The sequence below is a fragment of the Hakea prostrata genome, chromosome 9, assembly GCF_041222555.1.
Source record: "Hakea prostrata isolate BN-2017 chromosome 9, UWA_Hpros_2, whole genome shotgun sequence".
Lineage (NCBI taxonomy): Eukaryota > Viridiplantae > Streptophyta > Magnoliopsida > Proteales > Proteaceae > Hakea > Hakea prostrata.
In genome coordinates, this window is record NC_142608.1 from 5351285 (window position 1) to 5370509 (window position 19225).

A 19225-nucleotide genomic window follows, 5' to 3' on the forward strand; every position below is an offset into this window, starting at 1 on the left:
ATGTCAAATCAGAAACCATTCCAACCTGAACCGGCACAACTCACTAATCCAATTCCCGGTTTTATAAACCGTTTTAAAGTGTCCCACACGGTGTCTCGAACCGTAATTTGCTTCCTCCACGCTACGTGGTAAAACAGTAAAAGTAATGGTTACGAAATTACGAAAATGCCAATGCCCTTCACGATTCCTTGCGTTACCATCACGCAGACAAGCTCAGGGAGGAGGGGAAAGGCTGTTTGGCACTGAGCCAACTGGTCAAGCTTCAGTCTTTCTTCAACAATTCTGTCACAGAGAGTCGAACTATGGCGGAGCCGAAGACCAAATACGATCGTCAGCTCAGGTACTTTCCCGCCATCTGTTTTTGAATGAACAATGTACCCTAGAGTGTTTCACTACTTCTCCATCTCGCCCTAGCGTTAGACTTGTTACCTGTTTGTAAACTTCAAGCAAATACCAACTCTGTTCTGTTTGACTATAATCCATCATTTTCTAGTTCATTAGGATTAGGTTATACAGAAAAATGGTTTTGGTTTGATTTTTGAACCCTCTTGAATTAGTCTCCAGCCTCCATGAACCTGCGATTGGTGTGAATTAGAGTGAGCACTGCTTTAAGATGTTCGATATAGGTATATAATGACATCGGGAAACTGACTTGACTAGAAAAATAGGTTTTTTGTGGCTATTATAATGTATGCAACATTACACAGATGAGTGTGATGGCGAAGAGCTGAAAGATATTAAAAAAGGAAAAAGAAATCTGTATCTGCTATCATAGGTCTGTTATTTGGCCCATTCCAAATAATTTTACCGTCCTTTGAAATTGCAATTGCAGGATCTGGGGAGAACAAGGACAGGCAGCACTGGAGAAAGCCAGCATCTGCTTACTGAATTGTGGTCCCACTGGATCGGAAACACTTAAAAATCTTGTCCTTGGTGGAATCGGGAGTATCACTGTTATAGATGGATCTAAGGTTGAAGCAAGTGACCTTGGAAACAACTTTATGGGTATAATTTCATCCCATTTATGTATGTTGTCAAATTTGTATGTTTCCATTCTCTATCTGTTCTAATGTGGTGCATGATGCTGACAGTGGATGATACAAGCATTGGGCAATCAAAAGCAAAATGTGTATGTGCCTTTTTGCAGGAGCTGAATGATTCTGTTAAGGCCAAATTCATAGAGGAGTCCCCAGAGGCAATAATTGAGACGAACCCATCCTTTTTTTCACAGTTCACCCTGGTTGTTGCAACTCAGGTACATAATCACAGTGTTAAACATCCATCATTTCTCATAAATCTACTGGTGAAGCCTTCCAGAAATATTGCTGACTTCTTATTAGTAAAGATAGTTCCTGCATCTCCAAGGCATCTGGTGTTTTTATTGGTCTTTGGTAGTCGGTCAATATTCTTTACAGTTTTCTGAGTTCGATTTTGTTTTGGCTGCTTCTCCAATTTTAGATTTTGGGGATTGATACAGGTGCACTACCTTTAACTGAATGAACCAAACACAATCGATTTCCAGATGGAGATGAACTGTGTCTAATTTTGGTCTTTGGCTAGTGCGATATGTTAGGATTTTATTAATTTTTATTCTGGCATTAACATACAATTGTTTCTTCTGATAGCTCAAATAGGAGATAACTTAGACAAAATTGGATAATTAGGCATATTTTCCATAAAATTTTCTTAACTTTGGTGAACATGCTTTGATTTACTGGATGAGATAAAGCTCTCAAATTGAAATTAAAATTCTGCAGATAGGGCTTGAAAATGATACGTTATAACCTTCCTCTTCTCAGTTGTATTGTTTTGGATCTTCTGATTATGTATAAATTAGCCTCCTGATACTTGACTTCCCTTTGTATTTTTGCCGATAAGTTTTTATTCGAAAATTTCTTAGAGCATTTTTTTGTTATCTTTGTTCTGTTTGACGGCAACTTCTTTGATGGAATTCATCTTATTGCATTGTCAGCTGGTGGAAACTTCAATGCTGAAGTTGGATAGGATCTGCAGGCAGGCAAATGTTGTGTTAATATTTGCACGCTCATATGGCCTAACTGGGCTTGTTCGGATTAGTGTGAAGGTAATGTGATATAAGTGCTATAGTTTGGCATATTTCACTATTTTTGCACTTCTGAAATGGTAACTCTGTATGCTGCATTCCAAGTGATAAAGTAAGTAAGTAACTCCAGGACAAATAAGTGGTTGGGTTTGCCATATCTGCATGGTAAATTTTTTCCACTTGTGGAAGGCCAATATCCTTGACTTGGGTGATGTGCAGATTATAATTGCTTTATATAAAATACTCATAGTTGTCATGGGTCCGAGGTGATCAAAGGCGTTTTAGGCCAGTCGAACTCGAAGCCCTTAGGTGGTAAGGCACCTGTCAAGGAGGAGTCGACTCGGATATAGCGATTTAAGTGTACATCTCCTTTCCCCTTTCTTTTCTAACATGAACAGGCTATACCTGAGGATTAACGTTTTTTATTTGTTTGGATTTCTTGTAACTATTTTTATTGGATTCAAATAGGGATATTTCATTCTTTATGAATAGTATCTTAAGTAAATGAAAGATCAAATACAGAAGCAGTTTCTTATATGATATTTAGCCTAACTAAGTACCTGATTTTGGTCCAATACCTGTTAAACTAGTAAAAGGTGCCTACAACAAGGTGGCAACTGCCTGGGCCCTCTAAATTAGCCTGGAAGCCTAGGCGGTGCTTTGGCGAAGCCTAGGCGGTGCTTTGGCGATGCCTAGGCACTGCCCTTGACAACTATGATATTACTATGGTTTTGTTCCCTCTCTACTTGAACAACCTAAGCTGGGCTGAGTTCTTCTGTGATTGGCTTGGGCTGATAACTCTTTAAGCTTGCCCTCAGCTTGGGCTCAGCTTGCTTGCTTTAAGTCTGGCAAGCATTTTGTGCTGATGTAGGAAAAAGCCCAGAAGCTTCATAGGCAGAGCTTGAACTCTTGAGAAAGAAGCAGGTATTAATTATTGATTACTTAAAAGAACTGCAAAACATATTGGCTGAGCTTTTAAAATCAAACCAGAGTTTAGTTCATGAGGCTAAAAGAAAACTGTTGTGCCAAGCTAGCATACAACAACAAGCCTTGTCCCAACTATTTGGGGTTAGCTATTGGATCCTTGCCAATCAGTTCTATTTGAGGTCATACTAGATACATGGCCTAAGCCATTTCCTTTGTCACCACTTCTCTTAAGGTTACTTTAGGTCTGCCCCTAAGTCTTCTAATTCCTTTGATCTTTGATTAAATAAGCTTCTTGGTATATGGTCATTTAAGGGTGTCCCTTGAACGTGGCTGTGTCACCTCAGTTGACTTTCTCATAGCTTATCATTTATTGGAGCTACCCCATACCATCACTAATATGATCACTCCTTACCTTTTCCTTCCTAGTGTTACCATTCATCCAATCTTAGCATCCATCTTTCTGCTGCATTGAATTTAACTTTTTAAAGAAACTAATCATCATATCCAATCTTAGCATCCAATCTAGCCGACCCCATTTAGTTGGGACAAGGCTTATTGTTGTTGTTGTTGTTGTTGTTGTATATGATGATTAGTTTCTTTAAAAAGTTAGGCTATAATTAGTTTTAAAGTCAGGAGAAAAGTCAATAAATGTATGAAGTAGGCATCAATTTTTCGACTCGTGAATGGCAGGAACACAATGTGATCGAGTCAAAGCCTGATCATTTTCTGGATGATCTCAGACTGAACCATCCCTGGCCTGAGCTGAAGCGGTATAATCATTGGTGTTGATTTTCCTTCAAATACAACTTCAATTATGGTGGCTTCCCCCAACCATGACTATGGATTTGGTTTTTGAGTTTCTGACTGTATATCCTACTACAGGTTTGCTGAAACCATTGACATAAATGTGACTGATCCTGTGGTCCATAAGCATATACCATACGTTGTCATTCTTGTTAAGATGGCAGATGACTGGGCCTCTAAACATGGTGGTTGCCTTCCAACGACTAGGGAAGAAAAAAAGGAGTTCAAGGTTCCCATATTTTCTTCCAACTTGACTTGTGGTCTTGTTTTCTTTCTATTTTTCAAGTTATTTATTCTGCTTGAGTGGAATATTGTAGGATCTTCTGAAAGCCAGGATGATCGCTTTGGATGAGGATAATTACAAAGAAGCTATCGAGGCTGCATTCAAAGTCTTCACTCCTCGAGGAATTGGTGAGTATATAATCATGAGCGTTGGAATCTTATGCAGGAACTTTAAAGTTAATCCGTGATCATGGTGTGCTGACTTCTACATGATCTGTATACAATGGATATCCTATGCTTAATGACATCATGTGTAAAATAAGTGTTCTAGTCCAAATCTTGTTATTTCCAGCCATTCAGTGGATTCATTGCCTTATGCACAATAAAAGCATGGCTTTGATAGGTCAGAGATTGCTACAGCTATGGGATTTAAATGGAGAATGCGGGTTTTTATTCCTTCATTCTGATATTTATATGGATAGATATCTTTTTATGGATTTGGATGCTTTTTAGTAGTGGTGATAATGATATTTGAATTGGGATATTGATACTTGTTTTAATTTAATATTATGAGTAAATATTTAGTGTCAACAAGTTGTTGCGGTGAACTAGGGCTGCAACTGGGCCGGGCTGGGCCGGGCTTTTGCAATCCCAAGCCCAGCCCTATATGGTATAATTTGAGCCCATTCCCGCCCTGGCCCTAGTTCAGGGCCAATGATTATTGTCCTTGGCCCTAAGCCCTACAGGGCCAAGTCAAGCCCATTCCCGCCCTAATTGGCCCTAATTGGGCCGGGTCAGGATGGGTTGGCCCTGATTGGCCCTAATTAGCTCTGATTGGCCCTGGCCCTGATTGGCCCTAATTGGCCCTATCCCGAGCCGCCCAGCCTGATTGGCCCTGGCCCTAATTGGCCTTGTCCCTAGCTTTAATTGGCCATATCTTTGGTCGTAAATATCAAATGTAAGACAGGTAGTAATTAAAATACATATTAAAATAATTAAATACTTAAATTCCAAACTCAGTTCTAGAAAATAAAATAGTAAAGATGTCAACAAATAATCCAAAACTTATATTCAATATGTATTTAACTATTTATACCCATTTAGATTTTAGAGAAATAGATAAATCCAAATTTCTAGGGTTTTTAATTTGCTATTCGATGAAAATTATGGTTATCATATGTAAACTCGAGGAAAAGAAAAAAAAGATTTATCTCAATTCTCAATTAATTTCTAGCCAAGACAATGGTCAAACTCACTCAAATAAGCCCCCAAGTCTCTTTCTCTCTCTCTCTATTCCTTTGGTATTCTCCGCAGCAAAGAGTTAAAATTATTCATGAAATAGAATAAGTAGAGAGAAGAATTGTAATAAATTTAGGCATATTTGAAAGTCAAGTCAATTTAGAGAATGTCACACAAACTCTTTGTAAACTTAGAAACATCGAGATTCGAATTCAAAAGGAATCGATAAATGAAAATTATCTTCAAAGTCAAGAACTAAGCCTTAGGTAAGTATATTTTCATTCACAACGTCAATAAATTGATATCTTATTCAATACAAAAAAAATCATATTCAAAACCTTATTAACAAGTAAATCGACGATAATTTAGTATTCAACAAAAAAAAAAAGTATTTCATAGTTAAAGAAAATGATGTTTAGTTACAAACATAGCTATTTGTTTAATAAATTTGAAATATCACAAGATTTGTTAGATATTCATGATGAGAAGATGGGGTATAGATTTGTTAGATATTAATCTTTATGTAATAGTTTATTATTATAATATATTATCTCGCCTTAGTCAAAAAACAAAATCCATATTTTATTGAACTAAAAATGACGTTGTTGGAAAAATAAAAATTACCTTAAAAATAATATAAAAAGTGAATTTATAGTCTAATATGATCAAAGTGACTAAATGTCAAAATCAAGACTCATATCAATGTTAGTATGAAGATCGGGGTAAAATTCAGAGAGTACAGATCATCGCAAATTAATATTAAGATTAGAGCCAAAATTAGGGTCGGATCGGGGCCAAAATCAAATAGATGCTATTACATTGGTAATGAGGTTATAATTTATTATAATCTACAAAACATGATCATGTCTAAAATTGACACGGAAGATCCACCATATGTATTACAATAACCCCAGGGGGGAGGGTCCGAGTCAGATTCAAATCAAGGCAGAAGGGTCGGGACGGGGAAATCGGGCGGGACGGGGGCGGGATCGGGGCCAAGATCGAGCCAGAAGGGCCAAGACCGGCAAAACGGGCCAAGACCGGCCAAAATCGGCAAAACAAGGCCGGGTCGGGGCAAAAATCGAGACGGGCCGGAGAAGCCGCCCGTGGCAAAAGGCCCAACCCAGGGCCAAATGCCAAGCCTACGGGCTCGGGCGGGCTTAGGGGGGTCAAGGCCGCCAGGGCCAAACTTGCACCCCTACGGTGAACAAATAGCTTATAAACTTTGTTTTGCCATTTCTCTTATTCCAAAAAGTATTTTATTGCTGGAATAAAAATGAAATTAAAAAAGTTGAAATTTATCACTCCTGTATCTATCCCAGTTTTCATGTGAAACTATAGGATTTACCTCCATCGAAAAAAGAGAGTTATTTTTTATGGGCAATAAAGTATGATTATATTCTTCTTGCATTACAACAAAGTTTTCTCATATATATATATTTAAATTTAAGATGCATAATATTATTGTTAGGTAATTAACAGTGAAATACGTTTTTGTTTGTTTTGTTGAATACTCATTTTCTACGATTAAATTGGAAAGTCGTCTAAATCGAATTTGGATAGTTGTATAAAATGTCCATTGGATGTTGGATCAGATTTGCATAGTGGATATGCTTACCTATATTGAATTTTCTAATAAGTGATGCATCTCTTCTGCCCTTGGTATGTTCGTTTGCATAAATTTTACATGTCAGTATCATGTAGTGTAATAATCATAGTAAAAATCCATGTTAGATTTCTATCAATGGTGACAACATGCTTCTTGAAGCGGAAATGTCAACAATTGAGAAGGTAATGAAATGACCTGAGTCGGGCTCTGTGCTTTATTAGGTTCATGAAGTGACAAATTTGTCTATAATGTATGGTCAAGAAAACAGGTGGAGTCATGACTTGTGAGTGGAGGCTGTTGAGAGGAGATAGTTTGAAATAAATGTGATTGTGACCTCAAAGAAATTATTTATTTATGACAAACTATCTGTTTTCTAGCCACAATTGTCAAATTGTTGCCTAACAATATGGTGTTCCTTGATGTGTCTTTTGTTTCCTTGCACCCGTATCTAGATGATGAAGAAAATACTGGATATATTGGAAACTTGTACTCGGAACAGGGAAAGTACCTAGAACATGTAAGGTATACAACTGTGAAATATGGTTCTCACCTTGAATACCTTGGTGATGTAACCCTGATATTTTCTAAGAAAGCAGCAGTCAATATTGGGTTGAATACCTTGCTGTTTGGGGTCAAATCTCAAAGGACAAGGGGGGTTTGGGCTTATAACCCTACTGCCAAGGTCTGGAATTAGTGGTCTGCAGTTGATCTCTTCAAGTATCCTCACAATGGGTCAATTGGGGTTTGAAACTTTACTGTCCGGGTCTGAAATTCAATGGACGGCAACTAAAACTCCATCCATAACTCAACAGGAACCCTGCGGCAAGGCTGAATTGGATCCCGATTCTTTAAGTCAAGGTATAGGGTAGGTCTAGGGTCAATTGGAATAAGACATACGGTTCTGCCAGATTGGGAATTGGTTGAATTCTAGAGGAGGGCTTTGTATTTTTAGGGTTTTATCGTTCCAGGGTTTCTAGGGCTAGGGTTAGGGTAGGGTGGGGTCAAAGGTAGAGGGGGTGGGTGCTAGTCCTAAAAGGGCTTAGGCTTTGAGTAAGGGGTAAGGGTTTTAATGGAATAAGGGTTTAGGGTTTTGATGAAGAAGATGAAGTGCAGGAAAATTCTGCAACTAGGATGGGCTGTAATTGGTTTTAGAAGTAGGAAAGGGTAGACGAGAGAGATAAGATCCTAGGGGTGGGGAGGTAGGGGGAATGGGATAGAGGGTTTAGGATTTAATGAGAAGGGAGGGTGCTACTGCCTGCAAGAAGGAGAGGGAGAGTGGGAAACTTGCAATGGAGGCAGGGAGGGGAATTGGGCTGGGAATGGGGTTGGGGATTGTACTCACTTGGAGGAGAGTGGACTGGTTTGCTCTAAGTTGATGAAGATGCTGTCACAAGGCTGCTGCAGGATTTAGGAGGAGGAGAATGAGAGAATTGTAGAAATCTTGAAGCAATCAAATCCTGGAGTCCCTCTTTGGAACCCACGACTTCAAATACCCTTCAATCACTCTTCAATGTTTTTTGACTCTAATTGAAGAAACATACTTGGACTCGACTTGGGGAATCCACTTTGGATTGGGATTCCCGTTACAACTCAATTACTTAATAAAACAAACTAGAAAGGAGTCTATAGATCTCCTAATCAAAAGTAACTTGCGAAAATAAGTAACCAACTTCCCAGAAGGAATCGTACTTGAAAATTGGATTCCAACTAGGACTCCTACTCAGATAAGGACTCTTACTAATCCAATAGAAAACAAAAAGTAGATATAGGATACTATTATTCTGGAATTTACTGGACCCTTGGGTGTTCAAAGGGGGGTGGGAAAATGACCAAATTGCTCTTTTGAGGATTCGGTCAGCTACTGGGTGTGCCAATTGGGCCTTGTTTTTTGTCCAAGTTTTGATGGGCCCCATGCTTGCTGGGTCTGGTTGCATCACTTGGCCTCGCTCACCTTTGCACCCCGACAACAATGGTTTCAGCATCATCAAGAGAGGTAGTGTGGGATTTTTTAACTGTGATGGAAACTCTGGAGCATTGAAGGCACACATTCAAGTTGCAATTGTTGATGTAGGTTAGCATATCATTTCAGGTTTCTAGGGGTGAACTGCAAGGAAAGGAGGTGAGTAAAGGTTAGGGAAAACTGGAATTAAAAGAATAGAATAAGTTAAACAAGATACTTTTGTGGGACTGTAAACAGTACTAACTGATATTAACTTTCAAAAGAAGAACAAGAAGGAGAGGTCAGTTTTCATTCCATCAGTTTAATAGATACTTTTTACATAGATTTTTCTGTAAGAGAAACATGAACCTCAGCTTAATTATTTTTGCACTCCTTTTCTTCCTTAAGGCAAAATAGGACTTTCAAAATAAGAATCTCCTAAAATGGTTCATCTGAATTTAGCAAGTTAATGCTTGCAGGAGTTATAAATTTGGACATCCCCCTAATTGTAATTACGTTTATTTAGACCCTATATTTTTCCCTGTTAGAAGTAAACACATAAAATTGAGAAGTGCATCCTACATAAAAGAAAAACATTTGTAGTTTCTTTCATTAGGAGATTTTCCCTTGTTTCTGTTCCAGAGACATTGGGAGTTAATTTTAAATATATATATTTCTTAGAGTTAGAGATTCTTGTGTACAACAAGCATATCTCATCTGAGAGAAGATGCAATTCTCTTCATTCGAAATCATTTTCGTAGAGCTTGATGGCCTCCCCACCCCCTTGATCCCTCCAATGACCCGCTGAACCCCTCTTGCACCCCTAACCCATTCCCTTCCATCTCTCCTGCTAAACCTTGGATTTCCCTCTTCACCTCCTCCACCTCTAACTCCATCATCAATGACTACAACCTCTCTTTCATCCCCATTGCTCCCTCATTGGCTACCCCTACTGCTCACTGCTCACTGCCTTGCCTTTGCTACAAAGGAGAGTATCCTTCTTTGGTAATTAGCCATTGTTGGACAATTTCTTGGCCCTCCTCCCCCTGCTGCTCCCCCCTGCTGGTATCGTAAAAACCTCTCTATCCAAGCAATGGAAAGCATTAGAATCTTCAGAATTTCTCGTTCTCGACTCTGGCTTCTTTCTCTTCAACTTCCGTTCCTTTGACTGCAAAGCCTGTGCTCTTGAGGGTTCCCCTTGGTTCGTTGGTAAATCCCCTATTTTCCTCCGGCCATGGTATCCTTCAATGCCCCTCCACAGGGTCTACTTCAGCACATTCCCCTGTGGATAAATCTCCGCGGTCTCCCTCTAGATTTCTGGAACATTGAATGCCTCAGCTGCATCGGATCTGCCATTGGAAGACCTATCCGCTCTGATCATAAAACATTGAACTTCAAAAGGCTCTCCTATGCCCGCATTTATGTTGAAGTGTCTACTGCTCATCCTCTCCCATCCTCCATCTCCATTGTTGATGATAATGGGCTCAACTATAGTCTAAGTCATTGTCTATGATTGGGTTCCATCCAGATGCATCTTTTGTTGGCAATTTGGCCACGAGACTGCCTCTTGTTCTTCTGCTATCTTGAATGCTCCATCGACATCATCTGTTAAAGAATTTATGCTGATTCCTGATAGCCTCATCATCGACAAGTTAGAAAAATACTCGATTGAAGTTTCATGCACCACCGTTGCCGCTGACCCTGAAGAGGCTGTCGCCACCGCTGTTGCTCAAGACCAGGTAGGCACCGCTACTGCTGACCTAGAAGAGGCTATTGCCACCGCTGTTGCTCAAGGCCAAGAAGGCACCGTTGCTGCTGCTGCTGCTTAAGACCTAGAAGAAGTTGTTGCTGCTGCTGCTGCTGTTCAAGATCCTTTACCCCTTGCTGTTTTTAGGGAAATGATCTCTGCTCCAATTAAAGAAATTTCTCACGTTAAGCTCTCTGAAATTTCTGCTACTTCATCCTCAAATATAGCACCCACAGTTACCGCCGTCTTCGTTCAGGCTGCTCCTTCATCATCAACATTAGCGCCTTCTGATTCTCGCTCGCTGCTGGTAGCCGGTACTTACTGGAGATGTAGAACTAGACCAAAACCTGCTCAGACAGCGACAACTCCTTGCATAGCTCCCCAGGTTGAGAAGTCCTTTGTGGATTTCTGCCAATTCACTTCAGTCAAAGCCTCTGCTTCCCCTGTCGAAGCTTGGAGTATTGTTCCTTCCACAGCTACCAAAGGTTCTCCTTCCTTCACCCAGTCTCTACAGGAGTCGTCGCAACTCACCCTTGCCCCTCGAGCATCGCCCTTCCTCTTCCGTGAAACCCCACCGTTGAGACCTCCGTTGCCCTCTCTTGCCTCTCCACCCTTCCATTTTGGTTAACGATTCTAGGAAGCCAATCACCGCCACTTCAAATTCCTCTCTCCCATGATCAACTTAAGTTGCCCATTTTACCCTCCCCTAAGTGTTCCATATTGGGCCCATGGCCCATGGGCCTAATCTTATTAAACCCTGCTCTTCTCCTCACTCTCCCCCTTCCCCTGTTCGGGACCTCTCGGCCCATTCCTCAAATCCCCCCTCCCCCCACCTCTCACCCTTCCTCCTCCAGCCCCTCTTTCTTGTCATCAGCCATTGCTTGCTCTACCAAACCTTTGGCCTGTGATTTAAACCCTATAGAGCACGCTTCTAATTCTCCTTTCTCCCCCCCCCCCCCGGTGCATGATCTTGATCGTGCCGAGTGTAGAAGTAATCATCGTACTAAAGGGCACAACCCATTCGGTGACGACTTCTTGGTTGATCTTAAGTCCTCCAAGAAAAAGAAGAAAAATAAAAAATCCGCAAAATAGTTTCTTTTTTGGCCTCTGTTCGGCCCATCTTTCTTTGGGTCCTGCCCCAGTTTACATTGTCTGTTCTCTTTAGATTTGCTATATTTCTGCCTTGATGTATGTGTGTTTCTGTTCTTTTAATACATTTTTTTTATTCATCCAAAAAAAATACATGTCTCATCTTAAGTTTTTAGGACTTCAAACTTCACTTTCTTAGAGTAAAATAGAACTTTAAAATTATAAAATCGTAAATTGATTCATCTGAAATTACTCAATACATAGAAGATTCATAAATTTTAACATCCCTCCTTAATTGTAATAACTATTATTTAGACCTATATTTTTTCCTGTCATAAGTGAACATGTAAAAATAAGTCTATTCCCTATGAAATCAAAACAGCCGTTATTTTATTTTTGTGGAAATTTTTCTCTCTTTTCTGTTTCAGAGACATTGAGAGCTAATACTATAACATGGTGGTTTTTGTGATGCTTGGGGGACAAATAGTTTCATGTGTATCAAGTCCACACGCTAGAGGATTTTTAACCAGTTTCCCTTGTCTGCATTCCAGGATCAAATCTCCGCCAAATAATTGATGATAGTGCTGCTGAAGTTGATTCTACTTCATCAGATTTTTGGGTGATGGTGGCAGCTTTAAAGGTGGGTGGACTTTATAGCTAATGAGCAAACAAAACTCCGCATGGTATGGTAACACTAATCATAGCATATCTAGGTGTTTCCTTCTGTGTTGCATTTTGAGTCATTAATTTGTCTTATATGATTGTCTTAAGACTGGTTTTTCAAACTGGTCAATTAGAAGCACTGGGATCTAGAAACATATATTACGTATGGTGAATTCCAGCTATCACATGGGATCCCTTTCACATGGTTTTCTCAAAAAAGCATATTATTCTTATTTTTCTTCTGTATTTGTTTGCTTCCCTGTCTTCCTTTTAGGGATGCTCTTTCCTATTTGGCGGAAGCAATTATCCTGGCAATTGAGCAGAAGCAATCCATTTTCTGTTATGTGGGTTTCTTATCTATTGAGATTTGATAATATCCGTACTATCTATTTCCCCCCCAGTTGTTTAACAACCTATTATTTGCGTTTAATGTGGTTTATGGAACTGCTGCCATAACAGTGTTGTAATGATGTAAGGTGTTATACCTAGGATACCTTTTGTACTGTTTAAGCATTGATTCTCTATCACCACGGTTTTAAGAGGCTAGAATGGCACCATTTCACCTTCCATTTTTTTTAGGTTACTGCTTATTTGATTTATTTTTCCTCACTTTGATGGATTAATGGAGGGAGAAGAATCCAGGATATAACAAGAAGCCTGGATTTAGCCAACTACAACCAATCAAACTGTAACTTCATAAATTTAGGTTCCATAGACAATTTGGAATTGTTAGGCAATCTAAATTAGTCCAACCCAACTCCAAATACCAACTTCATTAGTATTAAAAAAAATTGGGGGGAGGGGGGAGGGGGCGGGGGCAGGGTTGGGAGTTGGGGTTAGTGATTCTTAATTGTCTTTGGAAAAAGCCTTTCCTTTGAAGCTTGGGGTTAAGGGTGTGTACATTTTTGCTCTCCCAGACCCTGCAGCAGCATTAACCTTGTGCAATGGGACACTCTTTTTGGTGATGTTTAATTTTATATGTTAAACTTTTGTAATAATACTTTTGGATTTTTTTAAAATTTAATTAAATGGTACTAGAACTTTACACTGCCAAATTATGTAACACTTTTTGTTGTATTACAATTTGATGGTTAAAGTAAGCATGAACATGTGTTAGATTGTAAAAGAATTAAAATATTGTTACCTGGTACCATTCTTAAATGTTATATTTTGAGAAACAATCTATTCTGATGCTTTCTTCATGCTGCAGGAATTCATTGCAAATGAAGGTGATGGAGAGGCACCTCTTGAGGGATCCATACCAGATATGACATCTTTAACAGAGTATATCAGTTTCTATGCAGTGTCTTTCCAAATCGTTTAGAGGGTTGCCATTTTCTTTTCCCCCATGATAGTAAGACTTTGCATTAAATGTCTTGCAGATATTATGTAAATTTGCAAAAGATCTACCAGGCTAAAGCTGAGGCAGACTATCATTCTGTTGAGCAACGCGTGAGGAGTATTTTAAAGGGAATTGGCAGAAACACAGATGCGATTCCAAAAATAATCATAAAAAGCTTCTGTAAAAATGCTAGAAAGCTCATGGTAGGTCTTATGGCTGTTAGAAGTAGTCTGTATTTATTGAAGGATTAAATTGAATAAACAATTGAAGTTTGCTTGCTTTCCACTGTACATTGTGACCCCTCACCAAACCCTCAGGGGTGGGAACCTCGTACTAACCGCATGAATAACTGTGAAGATTTAAATTTAAATTTTAAAAATTTTATTTATTTTTATAATGAATGAATAGATAATACATTAAAAAGCAAGCATCCAGGGAGGGAAAGAATAGGGTTTTTTTTTTGGCGGGGGGAGGGGGATTTTGAGCTCACAGCTCGAGGAGCCATGGGCAAATATATGAAGGAAGGATCTAGACCCCAGGTAACAACAAGAATCAGTTCCTTGGGGTATCAACTAAGGGTTTGAGGTGGAGCAAGTAGATCTTTGAGCTGATGCCTTTATAGATGGCCTTCCAAATCAAATATGTAGAGTAGGATATGGTAGTCCATCTGCAAAGATTGTACTCAAACCAAATATGTGAAATAGTGGCCCCAGAAACTTATCTAGCAATAATATCACCAATCAAAGAACCACCAAAAACAACTAACAAACTAGCGGCATTCCCTTTCAAGCAGCAGACGACAACTGCCAAGATGGTCTTAGAACAGTTTCATGTTCATCAACCTGGGAGGAGCCAATAAATTTTTTGGTATCTCCATGGCTCAACATTTCTGATCAAATATCCGACTCACTGGCCTCTTACTCGTCGATTCCCTCCTCAGTAACTCTCTGTATTTCTTCATCTAAGATCTTTAGTTTTCTCCCCCTTCTTGGGGCTTGGTAGTGGTAATTTATTCAGCCTGGTGAAGAAGGAAAAAAAAAAGAAAAAAAGGAGAGAACTTGCCCCCCCCCCGGCGGTGTTTCTTTTTGGGCAAAATTTGTCTTGTCCTATCTGGTATGCCTGGCTACATACTCAAACCACTTCTAGGAGTTACCAAGCGTCTGAAAGAACTTATTTTAATCAAAGCTTGCACCTGAGTTTGTATTTGCCATGAAAGTCTTATTTTAATTTTGTTAGTCCATGACAATTTCATGTTCAGCAACAGATTGTCATATTCCCATCATATATGTGTTGCATTTTTTCTTTGGATCCCTTGCATGTTTCGACTTGTGTCCTGAATAAAACTATGTTCAGTGAATAAATTGAACAAAGTTAACTCTCCATTTTTTAAAAAAATTTGACTTTCCATAAATTAAATTAGAATCATCATTGTGCAGGTATGTAGATACCGCCTAATTGAGGACGAGTTCAATTCACCTATTCTGCCAGAGTTACAAAAGTATTTGACAGATGAAGATTACAGGTGAACTGATGGTTGCTGATGTACTTGACATTGCCTAGTTCTTTTGATGATTAATATGAAGATCCTTTCATTGCTTTTTACTGAGATGACCCATATTATGTTTTGGGGGTGGATCACATTTGTGTTTAGAAATGTTCTTTAGACGAAGTAGGCTCTTTGATGCAGTTAGGCTCGTCCTATTGGGTCTATTGGGGCCTCAGAAAATTTTATGTTGGCCCATGGTTGAGTTCTGTAGAACTTAGGCTTCTTATCTTTGGGTTTATTGATGCAATGAACCTAGATTATGCCCATAAAGTGAGCATGATGTTGGTGCAGGTGAGTGTTACATGGAATTTTGTAGTGAGTTTATTTATTTTACTGAGTGTATTAGAGTGGTTAGTAGTCCTTTTGTGAATCAAATTAGGAATTTTAGAAGGTCTATGTATTTAATATATCCGATCGATTAGAGATGAAATGAGTAAAACAAATGAGAATTTTCTGAATGAGTTTTGGTGCTGTTGAGCAGCGAATACAGGATTATTGTCCCAAGAGCTGTTTTCTTCTCTTCTTCCTCCCAAGATCATCTCATCTCTCTTCCTTAATCTAGATTTTCAGCTCGCATGACTTATTTGCTTGGTGATAACACAAGGGTGATCACACACCCTGTCTTTCAAGTACAAGTTCCTTTGGATTGTCATTAGATCACACACCTCTGTATGACTGACCATGCATCTTGTGTGCTCTGGGTTGTTTTTTTGGGAGGGGGGATTGGAAGGGAAATTTGACACCAGATGTTCAATTTCTATGTTATGCCCAATTAGATTCTTTTTTTTTTTTTTTTTGGGGGGGGAGGGGGATTGAAGCAAGACCTTGTATAACCCATTCCTTCTTTGGGATGATCCTGCTGCAGTTAAGTTGCTGTAGATTTCTGTTTGCTGGACCCATCAAAATAGGGGGTTGTGTGGCACTTGGCCTACATGTGAGATATTTCAGCCAGCCAAAAGTTCCCTTGTGGAAGATTGTGTTGGTCATTAGATCTCAGAAGGGACTTTGAATCTCTAACTTGGAACATTGTGAACATGGATGATTATTTTGGAGCGTATTCATTTGAACTCAATTTTAGATGATGCTAATCTAATTCTACATGGAAGATGTTCTCACATAAAGTAATATTTAACTTGGAGATGGAAGGCTTTGAAGCTTGACCGAGGAACATTCCTTACATAGAGCCTTTAATGTATGGAATATCAGGTTTGGAGTTTTAATTTTAGACAGTTTGTCCAAGTCCCTGCAGAAGCAAGATCCATTTTACTCAAAACTCACACTGCTTCTGGGCTGAAATAGGCACCTTTTTGTGGTCTCCAGTCAACTAATATGGGCTGCCTGTTTTTGCTGACACTGGTTCCTATAGACATGGTTGCATATGTGGTGTGTCATGAACTTGAAGCAATTGTGAGAGGGTTGTACCTATCATTTCCTATGGTTTTATGTAGCCTCTATAAGGGGTAAAATGAGAGAGCTTTGAGGTGTTAATAGTCTTGTTCAATGGAGGCTTCAGGATGTGCCAGTTTGAAGAAGTAATTCGATTCAGACTGAAGGGTCCAAAAAGATCTAGGGCAGGCTTAACATGGCCCTAGGAGACAGAATGAGGAAAGATGTATGGATTATGGCTTGTCTCATGTATGGCCTAAAAAACAGAACTGATTGGGGGAAATGGTCCATTTAACTTATCCCATTTAGTTGGAACAGTACTGAGCTTTTGTAGATGATAATGTAATCCTCTTCTCCTTTACTACTCTGTTTCCAATGTAATGTCTTGTAAGGATCTTTGTAGTTGATCCCATTCAGTTGGGATAGGTTTTGTTGCTGTTTTATTGAGCATTCATTGCTAACAGTTATCTCTGTGGTGGAAAGTGTTCCTCTTTGAAATTTTAATGACATGGAAATCAGATGATATATGCAATAGTTGGATTAAAAGCTGTTTATGGGGGTTTTATCCTTGGTGGTCACTCTTTTGATAAACGAATAATAGCTTAAGCAGCAACATTTAGAATCATTTCTTTTTTTTTTTTTCATTTTGTTATACTTCTGTTTCTTTCACTGAAATTGATAGATATGTATCATGGTTCATAATCTATGCCTTCCGTTGGTTATGGCAGCGTAGCTGTTGGGTTGTACATTCTGCTTCGTGGTGCTGATCGATTTGCAACCAACTACAATAGGTTTCCTGGAATGTTTGATGGGTAACAAAGATCAACATCACAGAAACATTATTCTCTCTTTCCAGGAAATGAAAAATTATGCCTAGGAGAAAGTACTAAATTCATTACTCAATTTGTCTATGTAGAGAAATTGATGAGGACATATCTCGGTTGAAGACTATTGCTGTCGGTATACTAAGTGACTTGGGTTGCAATGGATCAACCTTGACAGAGGACCTCATCAATGAGATGTGCCGATTTGGTGCTGCAGAGCTTCATGCAGTTGCTGCCTTCATTGGGGGAATTGCATCACAAGAGGCTATTAAGGTTTTTTTTTTGTCTTTAATATGCATTCATTATTATGCTTTGTGGTTGATATGTTTTATTGTTTGCTGTCTGCAGCTCATTACAAAACAATTTGTGCCTATGTCCGGAACTTTCATCTTTAATGGCATTGATCACAAGTCTCAGCTGCTATTCTTGTAGTTTATGAGATCGGAATAATTGCCTCACAAGTAACTGGTATTTCCTGATCTCTCTGGCGGAAGTCAATAAGTTTTCACTTTCTAAATCCTGGTCTCTCTATGAATTCTCCTCTGGGCTTATTATTATTTTAGTGTTGGATTTCCTTGTTCTAGTTTATGGTGGAGACTCAAGGGTCGGCCCCAGATTTTTGGTTTTATGGAAAGCATGGATGTCACATTGGCGTTCTTTGCTTTTGGAAGAGCAAAATAGAACTGGTGAGACATAAAAGTTATACAGAACCATAGCATTGGGAAGAGACGCCATAGCAATATTTATATGAACGGGTGAGATGTACATTAATTTTCCTGGATTTAAAAGGTTGGTTTTTTGTAGAAACGGATGAAGCACTGACCTTTGTTTTTAACTTTCGTTTTGGATTTTAAAGTTCTACATCTAAATACAAGATTTTCTTGGTGAGCGGACAAAATATTACAATGTGCAGCTGTTTTCAAATACTGTGAACAATGGGCCAAACGTACTGTGAACTTTAAATTATTTAGTTTTATTCGTTTAAAATGAAACACTAGTGTTTTGTTTTTCTTTCCCGGTTACCAAATAAAACACTAGTGCTGTGAAGTGATTTGTGCCAATAAAAGTATGACGGAACAAAGTTAGTGCTCATTTGAGATGACTTTATAGTAGGGGTGTAAATGGATAACCGAAAGTTGCTTCCAAATTTGCAACAGTTTAGGAGTATCCGAATCCGTCCGATTATTAGGATGCAGATGTGGTATACTTATTTCTTACTGTTATCCGTCCGATAAAATTATCCAATTGAGTTGTTTATTTAGGTTTTTTTTTAAATTTTAAATTTTAAATTTTTTACTTGTGATGTGTGATTATGTTTCTAGATTTTCCACTAAAATAGCTGTCAAAGTTGTTAAATTCTTAAATTTCAGACTTAACCTCACAAATAAACTGGTAAAGATGTAAGCAAGTAGTCAAAAAATTGTATTTAATTTGTATTCATGCCGATTTAGAAGAATCTACCTAAGAAAATAATTATCCGATTATCATCCGAATTCGACTAAATCCGTTCGAAAACTGATAGGATATTTATCCAAATATGTCCGAATATAATAGAATGCGGATATGCTGTTACCACTATCCGGTCCGTTTACACCCCTATTTATAAGGACAAATTTTTGAAATTGCTTCAATCATGTGCATGACTCTTAAGAGGGATTTCAGTCCGTCGGATCCAAAATTTCGGTCGGGATTTCAATTCCAATGGTCGAGCTCGATCTGACGGCCTAAGATGTGTGCATTAAATGCACAGGACTAAAACAAAGTCCATGGTGCCAATGGAAGGATAGTGCAGGGGTTGAGAACTCACCTCTCAGTGGAGAGATTGT

At 38.8% G+C, this 19225-nt stretch overlaps 1 protein-coding gene across 3 annotated transcripts; it reads left to right on the top strand.

Annotated features, from left to right (window-relative positions):
- Nucleotides 1-182: 182 nt before the first annotated feature.
- Nucleotides 183-18639, top strand: LOC149004238 (NEDD8-activating enzyme E1 regulatory subunit AXR1-like). Of its 3 annotated transcripts, none has more exons than XM_089168623.1 (15): nt 183-340; nt 833-1005; nt 1092-1255; nt 1973-2083; nt 3680-3759; nt 3872-4022; nt 4111-4204; nt 12190-12278; nt 13512-13585; nt 13684-13846; nt 15080-15165; nt 17304-17387; nt 17492-17672; nt 17748-17867; nt 17963-18639. In XM_089168623.1, the coding sequence occupies exons 1-14, from the start codon at nt 303-305 to the stop codon at nt 17829-17831; spliced, it is 1572 nt and encodes a 523-aa protein (XP_089024749.1). In that variant the 5' UTR covers nt 183-302; the 3' UTR covers nt 17832-17867; nt 17963-18639. The 3 variants fall into 3 exon arrangements, with proteins under 3 accessions (XP_089024749.1, XP_089024748.1, XP_089024746.1); XM_089168622.1 differs by having other exon boundaries at nt 17984-18637; XM_089168620.1 differs by having other exon boundaries at nt 17748-18639.
- The last annotated feature ends 586 nt before the right edge of the window (nt 18640-19225 follow it).

Excerpts from the sequence above, each read along its gene's own strand:
- LOC149004238 (XM_089168620.1), top strand. The coding sequence starts at position 303 with ATGGCGGAGCCGAAGACCAAATACGATCGTCAGCTCAG. Across the intron at positions 1,006-1,091 it reads CCTTGGAAACAACTTTATGG|TGGATGATACAAGCATTGGG; the intron begins GTATAATTTCAT and ends TGATGCTGACAG. Across the intron at positions 15,166-17,303 it reads TTGACAGATGAAGATTACAG|CGTAGCTGTTGGGTTGTACA; the intron begins GTGAACTGATGG and ends TGGTTATGGCAG.